Source organism: Mycetomoellerius zeteki, unplaced genomic scaffold (assembly GCF_001594055.1).
Source record: "Mycetomoellerius zeteki isolate Tzet28-1 unplaced genomic scaffold, Tzet1.0 scaffold135, whole genome shotgun sequence".
NCBI lineage: Eukaryota > Metazoa > Arthropoda > Insecta > Hymenoptera > Formicidae > Mycetomoellerius > Mycetomoellerius zeteki.
The window spans coordinates 4,103,865-4,118,541 of NW_017256287.1; the positions used below are offsets into that span (position 1 = coordinate 4,103,865).

The 14,677-nt window shown below is 33.6% G+C and overlaps 1 protein-coding gene across 1 annotated transcript; it reads left to right on the plus strand.

Annotated features, from left to right (window-relative positions):
• The first annotated feature begins 333 nt into the window (after window positions 1–333).
• On the plus strand, window positions 334–9,697 carry LOC108731598 (sodium-coupled monocarboxylate transporter 1). The gene is made up of 9 exons (XM_018461993.1): window positions 334–542; window positions 1,103–1,324; window positions 2,109–2,454; window positions 4,241–4,395; window positions 4,976–5,116; window positions 5,437–5,545; window positions 6,193–6,411; window positions 6,626–7,134; window positions 7,914–9,697. Exons 2-9 carry the CDS (start codon window positions 1,104–1,106, stop codon window positions 8,005–8,007), a joined length of 1,794 nt encoding a protein of 597 aa, XP_018317495.1. The 5' UTR covers window positions 334–542; window position 1,103; the 3' UTR covers window positions 8,008–9,697.
• The last annotated feature ends 4,980 nt before the right edge of the window (window positions 9,698–14,677 follow it).

A 14,677-nucleotide genomic window follows, 5' to 3' on the forward strand; every position in this document is an offset into this window, starting at 1 on the left:
GTATCGGGATGCATCTAATAACTGTTACACAAACTGATATTTCTAATAATATATATTTCTACTTTGATATCTCATATTCAATAGGAATTGTATATGCGATCGTTCTATGGGCTACGTCACTGTCACTTATCGCGAAAGATATATGATATAAGATATAAGATAGTCCGTGCAAATTTTTGGTGACGAAATTAATTTTGGCGTAGAGTGCAACATAACGACGCCTATTTAAAGATTCTCGTCTATTTGTTGAGTTACCGTTTTATCTACAGTGCCGTAAATCAAGCTGACGTCACGCTAAATGTCGGTTCAACATATAGCTTTCTCATTGTATGCCATCATTGTCAGTGGGTATGCAGATTTCGCCCGGTACTTTTCCAAATTCCAGCGAAATTTTATTATTCAATACATACATGATTAGATCATGGGCGCATAAACGACGATTTTTCCAAATTCAGTCACCTTATTCCCAGCGCAGTGCATTACTCCAGACACTAATGTGGAATTCAGATCGCTGTACAGTGTGAAGAAAATAATCGAAATATGTACGTATAATTTATAATTGATGATAGCATCCGCATAAAATTTAGACAGAATTTTAAATAGGATTATCTAAAAAGCACCTGTTCTTTTCAACTGAACTTCTTGCACGGTTCATATTTTCTCTTTTTTACGTTTCATTTTTCCTCTTTTTCTTTTTACATTGGAAAGAAAAAAAGTAAAGATAAATTGTGCACACATATACAAGAAGTTCAGCTAAAAAAAACAGACCTTAAGTTTATATTTCTATTTGAATGCAAAATAATGAGATAATTTAAAAATTGAAAAGTAAATTAAGAAATTTTTTAATAATAGTAATATTATTGAGATATTAATTATTGGGAATATTTTTAGTCTAACAACTCAGTTTAATCAAAATTCATCTATGTAACAGGAGATCAATATATAGTTTCAATCTTTAATTTTGCAGTTTTTCTACATAGAACTTTATATGCGAGATAATCTAGAGATTATCTCTTCTATGCGTGTAACTAATCTTAAAACGCGGATAGTTTCTAAAATACAATAGTTAATTACCGCGAATCTTTTGAATTAATAAATCCAGAATGATCATCAATGGCACGGAACCGTTTTTCGTGGGCCAGGAGCTGAAGGAACTTACTTTCGGATGGACCGATTATACTCTCTTTGCCGGTCTGCTGGGCATCAGCATGCTTATCGGCATCTATTTCGGTTTCTTCAGCACGAAGCAGGATAACACCACCGAGTATTTACTTGGCGGCAAATCCATGTCCTTTCTTCCAATTAGCATGAGTCTGATGGCAAGGTGACTTTAAAAATGTTTCGCATATTTCATCGTCGTTCTCGATAATTATTATTTCTTGATCTGTTTAGTTTCTTTTTACATAAAATTCACGCTATATATAGAAACACTTTGTTTAAGTCAAATTAGGTATTCAAAACCTTTGTAGAAATTTATAAAACGTTTAAAAAAAACATCAAATATGTTTTTAACTGCACAATCTTTTTGTTTATTTTAAAATAAATTATTAGTAGAGAAGAAAAATATAAAATTGCACAAAAATATTTCTTAAAAACGCAGAATATTATGCGTGCCTATAAATGGTCCTTATGTTGTTTTTGCTTTCCGATTTTATCAAAAAAACTAAAGTAAATATATTTAGAGAAAGTTGAAATATATTTTAAAAATAAGAGAAGATAACGAATTAAAATTAAAGTCTTAAGGCTCCTGAGTACTCAGCCAAGAATGGCCTTAACTAAGAATAGTTGGGCTACAATATTCTTCTAATCAAGCTTCAAGTTAATATTTTGTTAAAATTGAATTGATTAAATTAAGAATCAGATTTTATTATTTATTTTTAATAGAAGTCTAACTCGCGAAAAGTTCTTCCACTTTTAGCTAATCATTTAGAAATTATTTGGATGTTTTTATGGTAAAAATTTTGCCAATGAAAAATTAATTTCAAATTAATAAAAAAATTGTATTCAAATAAATATTGAAACATATGTTAGGACAATCCCTATAATATTTAATTGTTAATAATATCAAGAAAAAGATCCATTTCTAATGAAAATAAAATCCATTTCAGTCACATATCGGGAGTGTCTTTACTTGGTGTTCCCTCCGAGGTGTATCAGTACGGAACTCAGTATGCGGCGTGCATTTTCACATCCTTTATAAGCTGTTTCATAATCGTATGCGTGTACCTACCGGTATTTTACAAGCTACAGCTGACGAGCACTTTCGAGTATCTGGAAATTAGATTTGCCAGGCCGGTCCGGCAATTAGCGTCCTTTCTCTACACCCTTGCGCTGGTGATCTATGTACCGTTGATAATCTACGTGCCGGCATTAGCCTTTTCACAAGCGACCGGAATGAATCTGCATTACGTTGCGCCAGTGATATGCATGGTGTGCATCTTTTACACGACTATCGTAAGTAATACAGACTTTTCAATTATAATTATTATAAAAACTTGCGACATATCGTGATGAACGTTTATCGATCTATTGGAGATCATAAACTGTATTACTTTTTGAATGTTTTCAGAAGCGTTCAATATTTTTACAGGTTTACGTGTTTCTTGAAACATTCTTGTGATGTCCAATAGACATAGACATTCGCGTCTATTCAAACGAAGAATGTTAGAACATTGTTATCATCAGGATTGGGAAAGCTACTTAATAAAAGTAGTTACAGTTACAGTTTTTCTTCCAAAAAGTAATTAGTTATTGTTACAAGTTACCGATCCTGAAAAGTACACGTTAAGTTAGTTATTTAAAAAGTAACAAGGAAAGTTACTTTTTAGTTATTTTTCTGACATTTCTAACATTGCTAAATTATTTTTTTTATTATACCAAACATTGGATATATTATACGCTATATAAAACAGAATTTTCTGAGGTCGTAAAAATCGTAAGCTCACGTCTCATGGATAATTAGAAGAACGTGAAACCGGGAAGAGAATTTTCATACGCGTCATCTTACAGCCGTGACGTTATCGGAGAATATCACAATCCAGTTAAATGAAACGTTTTGTTGCGATGACTATCGAATAAACAATTATTTAGAGAGGAATTACCTGAATTTGCTGAACACGTCTTATCAGTTTCGTAGGTTACTCGGTTATTTACGATGTGGTATTACACCAATAAAGTAACGACTACTTTGCCACGCCGTTTGAATAAAATACACAAAAACAATGACGAAATTGACAGCTATTGTCTTCGTTTTACATTTGTTTGAACAATAGTACGCTGGATAACAATATGTGCGAAAAGTGCATAGGTTGTGCATCACTCTGCGCTTTGAAGAGATAATTCCAATATCTTTTGAAGATTGGTGATAAAGAAAAGTAAACGCTTCTTGTAAGCTTATTACACACGATAACATCAACATTTGCTGACGTTTATTTTTTCATAGAATACACAAGCTTACACGGAGAAACGGTTTTGCTGAAGTATCTAAAAATTATTACACATAGATACAGATCTGAAAATAATTGTGCTAGACTAACAAAATAATTGTGTAGGACATTTATTAAATTGTTGTTAGAATGTCAATGCTTTTTGCAACATTATCATCGTGCTCGAACATTCTACATAATTATTTTAATACATATGTATAAATGAAAAGAACAGTTTGCTAAACTATTTAAATTTTAGTTAAATATGAAAATAATTTTGTTAAATCATCAAAATAACAATTTATTTTTTGCTATTTGCTTTTTATATTGCTTGATTGAAAATCGAGCTCGTATTATGTAACGCAATATAAGACAAATGGTAAAAAAACGAAATGTTTATTTTGATAATTCAAGAATTATTGTCATATTTGTCTCTAACTAAAATTTTAGATACTTTTGCAAAACTGTTTTTTCTGTGTAGACAGCTTGAATAATTACATGTTACTGTTTATACAATTTACGAACTATGCGACTACTGCAAAATCAATATTGTTATTAAAATATTAATATTGTATGGGATGCATGGGTCTTTTGATATACGATGAAATTCATACCGAAAACGATTTATAAAATACATATATCGTAGTATTGTATTGTAACATTATTATGCAATTGTGTTACGATCTCTCCCCTGGGTTTACGTTTCACCTACTCCCCGATCGTTTGATTCTGTGCACGTCGTGTCGTGACTGACACTGATACCTTTATTGTGTGCGAGTAAGCTCTTTGAAAAAAAAAATATATATCTTATACAGGGAGGTCTGAAGGCTGTCGTATGGGCGGATACGGTTCAGATGACGGTAACTGTTGGAAGTCTCATTGCTGTTTTGATATTGGGAACAATTGCCGTGGGCGGCGTTAGCGAGACCTGGAGAATAGCCGAAGAGGGTGGTAGAATTGTATTTTGGAAGTAAGAGAACAGGTGTATTTTTTATATTACAATTTATTAATAAAATAGAGAGAGATAGATATCATTCGTTAATTAAAACTGAGCAAGTCAAGGAACATTACGTGAATTCGTGTATTGCATCAAGAATCTGTATTTAATTCAGATTTGTCGATTGTAAACTGATCTCGAGAAATTAACAACTTACGTTACTTCTAACGCGTTCGTTTTTGTTTTTGTAAATATTAAATTGTATTTTTCAATCTCTTAGGTATCAAATTTAACGTTACTCGTAAGCGTCGGATTTAACGCACGTTAGTTTTTCTTACTATTGTTTTGCCATCGCGTTCTCTTATATCAGATTTTTATAGCAGTAAAGTTTATAAAATATAATTATAATGTGCCCAGAATGCAATTATGACTTCAATTATATAACTTATCGTTAATGTTAATATCGCGCGTCTATATCTAATAATATATTTCTTATTGTAGTTAAAACTAATTTTCAATCTAATATTGTTATTCTAACTATAAATTAATATTCTAACTATTGATGTTTTTTTTAATCCAAACTGGCTAATATTTTCAATTTTCTTTCATACAGCATGAATCCCAGTCCTTTTACCAGAAATTCATTTTGGGGCATGTCAGTGGGAATGGTAATGGCATGGGTGGCATCGTTGGGCATCAGCCAGGTTTCTATGCAAAGATTTCTCGCAGTACCTACTATTAAGGAAGCACAGAAGTAAGTACGAAATATTTGTTTTCCTTGAATCATTTTATATAAGTGGCATCGTTAAAACGCTGGATAGCATCAAATGGTATCAAAATTCAAAGAAAGAATTTTATCACGAATAATATAAAAAGTTTGAGTAAAAAATATTACACGATAAAAAAATATTCTCGTAATTGAAAAATAAGATATTGAGTGATTAAAAACACAAATTAAGGTAAATGAGTAATAAATGTGATAAATAAATCGCGACGCTATGTTCTTTGAAGAGTAGAAATCTGAATAGGAAAAATAAAAATAAATAGTATTATTTTATGCACACATCTTTGCAGATCGGTATGGGTCCTGGCTATAGGCCTAGTGTTCATAAAAATGATTTCCGTTTTCACCGGTCTTATAATGTACGCTAGATATCACAAATGCGATCCTATAGCTGCACACGTAAGTTTTGACTCCATTTTTTTATTAATCTTTATCGAATTCTAAGCTGCACGTTAAATGTGTAAATAAGACTTGTGAAACATCAAGCGAAACTTTGAAACTTGAAAGGATAGAGGCGACATAAGTAAACTAGACTGAAGTTAAAGAAATATAAGCAAATGACTGTACTATTGAGTTGCCGAAAGATTATAATTTTATTGTAAATTTAGTCAGGAGACAGTTGATAAAGTATTCTATTTAACTTGAACATTATAGAAGTATCTTCGCTGCTCTCGATAATGTAAGATAATTTAAAGAAGGAATTGCTCATTTAAAAAAAAACAGACATTATGGTTAACAATATATTTTTTCTAAATTATTTTTTCTGAGATTTTGATATAACTGATATCTTTTTTAATTCTTGAACAGTGTAAGAGATTAAAGTCATGAGATAAAATTTCTTCGAAATTTATTAAAAAGTAAACTTTCTTAATTAGATTTATCGTATCATTAAACTGAGATTTCTTTTACCTTATCTTCAACGATACTCACATCATAAAAATGCAATAAATCGTGTAATTAAAGTAAAATTAAAAAGTTGAGCAATTAAGGATTAAACGAATCGCTTTTCGTGAAAATTCCAGTGAAGAAAGTTACTTTGTTTTTAGGTGGTAACAAGGAGCGACAAGATATTACCATATTACGTGCTGGACGTAGCCGCGAACGTTCCGGGACTTCCTGGCCTTTTCCTCGCCGGTTTGGTGAGCGCCGGACTCTCGACAATGAGCGCCGGGCTGAACACAGTCGCCGGCACGATTTATGAGGATTTCATCGATCCTTGGATGCCAGAAAGCAACAAAGAGACTAAAGCCGCCAACATTATGAAGGTACAAAGACGGAATATATTGTGCTTTGCAACCGCAAGGAAAATAAGAGATTCGATTTTGGCTTCTCCTTTGTTTTTTGAAAAGCAATATCGTTAAGCGAGAGATTCGCTAAACAAATAAAAATAGAAACAATTTAGAAATATACATCTCTTCATTTCCGAAATTATAAACACGCGAAAATCAGCCATTCCAGAACGGTTTATATCATTTTTAGGTCACGGTGGTAATCCTAGGCATCTTATGCGTGGGCATGGTATTCGTCGTGGACCGTCTCGGCGACATCTTTCAGCTATCCCTGACTCTGACCGGTATCACCGCCGGTACCATGACGGGTCTGTTCTCGTTAGGGATGTTGGTACCCTGGGCGACGGCCAAGGGAGCGGTGGTCGGCGCAATGGTCTCGATGACGACGATGCTCTGGATCATTGTCGGCGCGCAATGGCACATGGCTAATCACAGTCTCTACTACGAACCGCTTCCTTCCTCCACGGAGGGTTGCGTGAATATGTCCGGTCTATTTAATCGTACGACCACAACAACGCAGAATCCTATACAAGTCGAATCTGTGGACGAACCTTTCTTCATGTATAGGATATCCTTTATGTATTATACGCTATTGGGAGCTTTAATCGTGATGGTGATCGGCACGACAGTCAGCTTCATCTGCGGCGCTGCTGATATAAGGAACATTGACCGAGATTACTTCCCACCGTTTATAACCAGGTCTGTATTTTTAAGTACTTCATTAAGAAGTATAAATTTTCATTTAATATTCGAAGTAAAAAAACAAAGATATCTCCTAATTCTTTTTAATTGATAGCGAATACATTTTATTTATTCATGTACTATATCTATACTATATTCTAAAATTGACGGAAGGAAGATATATTAACACATTTCAAATAGCAACTTGTCTATTGGCATGTTGCTCATATCATATTATGATATTATGTGATGCTACCAGAATTGTAGCAACTGAATCCGCATTTGTTGGCAAATTGATTCACAATATGAATAGCAATTTGTCGAGAACTTTGAAATCGTCATCATTAATAAATTCATGCTGTTGCCGTTATGTTGCTATAATAATTTATAGGATCACACAATGCCATTATATTGCTGACAACGCAAGGTAACTTTGTTAAAACTGCTGGCAATACATGTACATATACATCGTTGCCAGCGTATTGTTTCAATGTCGATATATTTGAAGTAATTAAAGACAAATACATGGCAAGTTGCCAGCATCATAAGCAGTCACATATTTGTGAGACGATTTTGCTGAGACTCGTTTGGTTATCTGGGATTCGTAAAAAAATTTATCCTTTTTAATTTTGTTATTCAGGCGTACTCTGGTGATTGCATCAAATATTAAAGTTCGTTTACTTCGAATCGACTTATTTTGAATATATTATATTTTTATCGTGTTTGATAATTTATGCATTTATATTACATATTTATTTTCTTTATTATATCTTTATCCATGTTTTTATCATTTTCAGATTTATGCCACCAAAAAAATATATGGAAGTATCGTTGCATACGGTGCCAACAGCATTGATAACTAATCCAGAGAAAGAAGAATTAAAATCTTGAAACATGTATATTTTATTCCAACCTTATCTCTTTTCTGTGACCGTACAAGACTTTATTACAGTAAAACACACATGCAGCACATATAATATATATGTGCTTAAACATACGGAATATCGTTTGATTACAAGTTCTCTTTATAGTTTTCTGTAATATTCTTTACATACTCCATGCATCGTGAACATATTAGTACGTCCTATCGAAATCTGTTCTGCCAAACTATTATAACTCTTAAGCCAGTAAAACTTTCAGTATATCAACATTTTGATACAGAGATGTTTAGAAAGAGATTTCCGTAAACCGTCCAAGAAAGAAAGCTTCAATCAATAAATCCTTAACAACATAAATTGTTCGGAGACAGCGATCGACAGACAAGCGGACGCATTTGCCAGGAGATAACTGCATCTAACTGGCTCGTCCGGAGTTGAAAGCACCCATTAGAACGTCGATGAGGGTGTCAAATTGACTAGATTATATATCTGCCCCACGCATCTCAATACAAACAAGTCCCTGCCATCTGAAACATCTGGAGGAACGATGCCTATCGGATTAGAGCCGAATGTAAATGCCGCGGGAGTTTTTTGTCGAGTCATTCGTCGAGTCTCTCTTTAAAATCTGCGGTGGATCGATCGGTGCCGGAGCGTGCTATGCTCCGGCACAGCCGGACTCGTAACAAATTTCGAAGACTTTTCACGTCTCTCGAGACGCGCGAGGCCACCGATTTGACTCACGGGACCAGGTTTATCGCTTCGAATCCGAAATGACGAAAGGGAAGACCCTTATCAGCGATCGCCGACTTGCAGACGAAAGAAACCCCGATCGACTGTTCCGCGGGGAACATTCCACGTCTCCAGCCGAGAAACGACGCTTCTGTCTCGAAGCGGCGACCACATTCCACCGCGGAGCGGTTTTATTTTATTAGACTGAAAGGTGTCAAATATAGGCGGCAGGGACCTATCTACTTACATACCGATGCGCGAGTTTCGGGGAACCCCCTCCACCTGCCCCCTCGCCGTTCCCCTTTCTATCCGGTCTGATTTCAACGTGTGGGTAAAATCCCGAACTGAGAACCCGGCTTGCATTGTGAGCCAGGTGACAGATTTTTGACAGATTCTGTCTGATTTGGTGTCGAGTGACAGACCTGAGAGGCCCGATCGTGCAGCCTCCTCGTGGTTGACGTTGTCATATCGCCCCTCTTTACACCAAGTATCTCTTGAAAGCGGCGCTTGATTATACTCCGCACCAAGTAATCCTTCGTACCAATTATTATTTTTGTATTTATAAAATTAGGATGGAACGATTGAAAGCGAATCTGACGAAAAAAGTAAGCCTATACCGAAAGCAAAAAATTAATGCATTAAATCTAGAACTAAAAAGTAAAATTACGCAATAAAATTACAAACATTAAAAATCTTATGCACAAAAAATAGCATCAATATCTATTGTTCGAAAAATTAATTAGATGTTTAATACAAAGCCATTGTAAGTGTAACTGATAGTCAACTCTTCTGCATCCTAATTTACTCATCTTAATGTCTCAATTTACTTCATGCTTTCATTATTTTTAACCTTTACGGAAAAGCCACTATAATGGCGCTAAAACAGTGTCATACGAGTATCATATTATGATAAGAAGTGATAAATTACAACAAATCTTACTCAAGAAAAAAACCTGTAAGAATTAAAAAATAGATCCTCGTCCTTTAAAGATAAATATTTAATTTGGTATAATTTATTTTAATTTTCCTTTTCGTCCTATTTTTTTCTGATGCACTTGTATATGTATGTGCAATGAATAAAGCCAGAAAAACGTAAGGCAGTATAAGACGTAAGCAATAAAAGAACCAATTACAATATAAGATGTAAGGTAATGATCTTACGTACTTTACTGCGATTGGCCGATTCATTTGCTGCTTACATTTTACTGCCTTACATTTTTCTATATGTTTCTAGCTTATGTATGTTTACGTGTATGCGTTTGAAGCTAACTGCTGTAAAAATCAATGTCATATTTCAAAATCAATTATGATTTGTGTATATCTAGCAAAAAATATTATTATATAATTACGACTTTCTATTTTGCACCTCCTTCATATTTTTATGGTTTTAAAAAGCCTTTCATGCTTCAGAAGTTTTGCGCCCTTGGCTCACTCCGACGGATTTTCGCTACGGACCTGGACATAGGTTGAAGACAAATTTCCAGCTTTGGGTCGCAGCTAGTATACGATCAAGGTTTCTGGGGAGCCACTGCGAAACGATCATAAAAGACCAGGGAGCTGTCGTGTGGGATACGGCTTATTTCGGCGACAATGCGCACGGTCAGGCGCTAGCATAAAGACGCATAATGCACCCCGCTAACGTGAAAATTATTCTGTCAAACATTCGGGCGTTGGATTTATACGGGATATGCTCTTTCGGAAAGTTCACGCCAATCGCGATCCACTTTGGCAGATGCCGAAAGGATTTCTCCGGTCAATGAGATGCACGCCGATCTGCCCTGTCGCCGATATTATTAGACAAGGTTGCTACACACATGTCACGCATTCAGTTCTTAAATAGTCAATTCAATATGTATTTTCTGATAATACTTCTTCAGAGTTCAAAATAACAATAAATTATTATTACTAATCATGTAAGATTGAAAGAAAAAAAAGTTGAGATGTGTGTGGTATCATAAAACTGCATTTTTTAAATAAACATATTTTAATAATTAAAATTTGTTTACTTAAAATTATCATTTAGATAGTAAGTTATAATTCATTTTTATATAATATTCATTTTATATGATATAATTCAAATATTAACAGGCAATTTTCGTACTTTATCGCGTTATGATATACACTATCATGAGTGCGCAAAATAAAATTGAAATATTCGATTAGCTTACTCGAAAGGCTCCTAAATTTTTCGTCTTCGATTACTATTACTGTTTTCGTTGTAAAAACTGTCGCGTGACGAAGCGTGCACAATAGCTTCGAGAAGCGAAACGAGAAACGAGACGAGAAGCTACAAAACAGCTCCCACCAGCCGACACACGGAATATTGTGACGTTTCTTTTTCGAGTGACATTCAATTTCCAGGCTGGTAACGTCTCGTGCCCCCCAACCGCACGCACTGTATATACCTACTATAGAATGGAGAATACGATATGCCAGTGCATCCCCAACCTCCCCCTTTTCATAGCGTCGATACAGCTCCTCTAGGCACAGCCGGGGTGCTCTTTCGTAGTAAATACAAACAAACAACAATTGGCCTCCGTTTCTGCCCACGAGACTGATGGGCGAACAGAAGGTATAGCGTATGTAATACAGGGACGATCATAACTGGCAGTTTCAACGTGATCCTTCGGGTTTATACTTAGAAATTTGTGTCGAGAAGCCAACCTTTTATTATTTCGAAGATTCAGCATCGGGAATTCTTATCGTATCACTTTTCTCAAATAAAATTGTCAGTCTTATAATAGGACAGACAAATATTACAATCGATGAATGTTAAATAATATTAATACTAAATAAAACTATTTTAGAGAATTTCAATCGTAATAGTTCTCAATTAAAGTGCCATGCATTTTGAAATTCAATTGCAAAATAATACCTCTTTTACAAAATTCTCAGACCTGCTACACTTTCAATCTAATTATTTTAATTTTTAATTTAAATAAAAAATCTATTTGTAGATCAAATCTCAATTCTTTTATCTAGAAGAACATATTTATTACGTTTTATTCTTTTTCTTATATTACCGTTTTTCTCGTGTCTATTTACAAAAAGAAATGTTTGGTCAAAAAGGAAAGCTGCATATGACTGTTCCTTTCTCAAATGGATTGTATAACCCGACAAGTTTATATACTAGCAGAATATAATAGATATGCACATATCTCTTTAAAAAAAAAAATATAAATATACATGTACGTGGGACGTGCAAAACATGTACATACAGGATACTGAGTATTCTAAAAGAGTATTCTAAAAGATTTTAAGGGATGATTTCTCATACAAATTAAAGACGAAAACTTTATATGTTCGATCATATGTTCGAAACGGTTTAAAGATACGGAGTGCTAAAGTTAAAATTTCGTTTTTTTTTTTCAAAAATTTCCAAAACCACTGGAGTTATTTCGATGAAACTTTAAACATATACAAAGTTACATTAAAATAATCCGAGTGGCTTTCGAAGTTTCTCTGTCTTAAATTTTTTTGTATGAGAAGTTAATTTAAAGTATTAGTATTCACCTGATATACATGCATGTAGCCATACATGGTACATATGTATATTCGAATCGAAACAAATCACAAAGAAAGCAGCTTAAATATACATTAAAGATTTGTCGGGAAGTCAAACATTAATTTTTTATGATATTATTAAACAATAATCTCGAACTTTCCTCTGTGGAGGACGAATACGTCCTCTGTGATTTGTGTTTATCGCTACATAAATTCAAAATTTCTTGATTTCGATTAAAATATAATCTTCAATTTGTGTAATTTATTCACTAGGGATTCTAAAGTCATCTGTATTACCGATTAAACGCAATAATTTTTGTATAACAATTACTTTTTTCCTCGTTTATAAATTTGAAAACCATTTTCCAGGATTAAAGCATATGCATTAATACGTGTCTATAAGATGGAGTTTATGTCGAGAACGAAAAAAATTGTTTACATTGAGCTCTTCTTTACCATTTCTTGGTCCAATATGGCGCTAAAACTATCAATATCGTAACAACATTTGTTTGATATAAAAGCTTTGCAATCTGTACTTATGAAATTGTGGTCCACAGACACATAGTTTACATGAACAAACAACGTCGAGTTCTTGGAATTAGACTTAGACACTTTATCGCGATAAATTTATTGGGTGTTTGAATAAGTTTCTGTCATTTTCTAAGAGACGTCGTCACGAATACTACATGCATACAATTCCAATGGCAACTGTTGTATTTGAGAGTACACAAGTTTTCATATTTAGTATATGACATTTGATGGACGTTGAAAAATGAGCTACCATGTTAGAAAAGTTATGTTTAGAAAAGTTCTTATTTCATAGAACATCTTGTATATGTATACTATTATTTTTTAAAATTTGATAGATTTAATTTCTATATTAACATAAAATAATATGTAAAATTTTTTTAGGTAAAATGCATACGTAAAAACCAGGTCGAAGATCTATATTTACAATTTCAAATAATTCAACGTTTGAATTATTCCATTATATATTTTCATTTATTTGCCATTCTACCGTTTTATAATTAGCCGGTTGAGGACTCGCGGAAAACGCAATATCGGACGAATTGAGTTCGCCCGTTTCTCTAATATGTCGCGTGCAAATATACATATGTACATGATATTCTGTCGACATAGCGCTATTCGACGAAAGAGAAGAGATACATGAAGTATTTCAGTAGCGAGGTAGATCGTGCAAAGAAAGTTACGATATACATTGCCCGGCTCCGAACTGTCGCGTCGCGCAGAAAGGGTAACGTTTATTCTCATGTAAAACGTTCCTGTAGGTTGTCTCGAAAATACGATATACTTTTCTGAATATAACTCTTTAAAAAAAACAAGCTAAGAAGAACAGTTCCATGTTGGTGCGTCGGCTGTCTTTTCATAGATAATAGAAAATTGAATTTTCGAGATATAAATAGAGCATAAAATATTATATATTAAAAAATTAATAATTAATATTAACAGTATTGTCATAATCAATTTTGAATAAGTTTTATTTTGATAGAGGAGCAATCGAGAAGCCAATATTTTCATAGTCTATTCTTTTATGTTTACAACCTTATACGGTGTTAAGATATCATAAATCAATCACAGTTGTGTATTAACATCTTAAGACATTATTTAAAATAATCATAAAATAAGAACGAATTAAAAATACCGGTCCCAGAAATGTCTTAAAATGTCTATTAGGCAACTAGCGATTGCAAAAAGAGGTTGACGTTACTGTTATATTTATTTTATATTTCTTAAATAATTTATATGCGAAGAAAAATTTGCAATGATTGAAATACTGTATCTATCACAGATACAGGAAAAGACAGATATTGTTGCAAATATATCTTTCGGAAATATTTCTTCACATTAGATATCTTCTTAAAAAAATGTGGGAAATAGTAGTTCAATAGAAAAAAAAAGATTGTACTAAAATAAACATGTTCTACATACGTTGAAAAATAGGACGTTTGATTTATCTCAAGTGAATAAAATAAACAAATAAAATTTGGAAGAAGAGAGATTACGTTATTTTTTTATTGCATTGGAAAGTGATGTGTTCTGAAATATACGGAAATATACGTATAAATAAAAGGAGAAAATAAAGAGCTTTCAATTTAACTTCTTAAAATATAAAAAATAATGCCAATGTGGAAGAGAGAAAGAGTTAATTAAATTTTATAATTCATTTCTTCATTTTTGCGATTTATTTTCCCTAATTTTCGTTATCTCTGGAACGTATTACTTCACCTATTCTATTTCTACCGAACCATCGATGTCAATAGTGGATGCGCAAAATCAAGCGTTTGCGAGATCCTGGAATTTCCGGGACTTCCGCCAAACACGGTCGCACGCGCGAGCGCACACACATCGGGAGATAGAGAGAGCGGAACAAAAACACGCAAAGTCCCTGGATACGGTGCGCAAGGCTTTTGGCCTGACCTCGCTTTGCC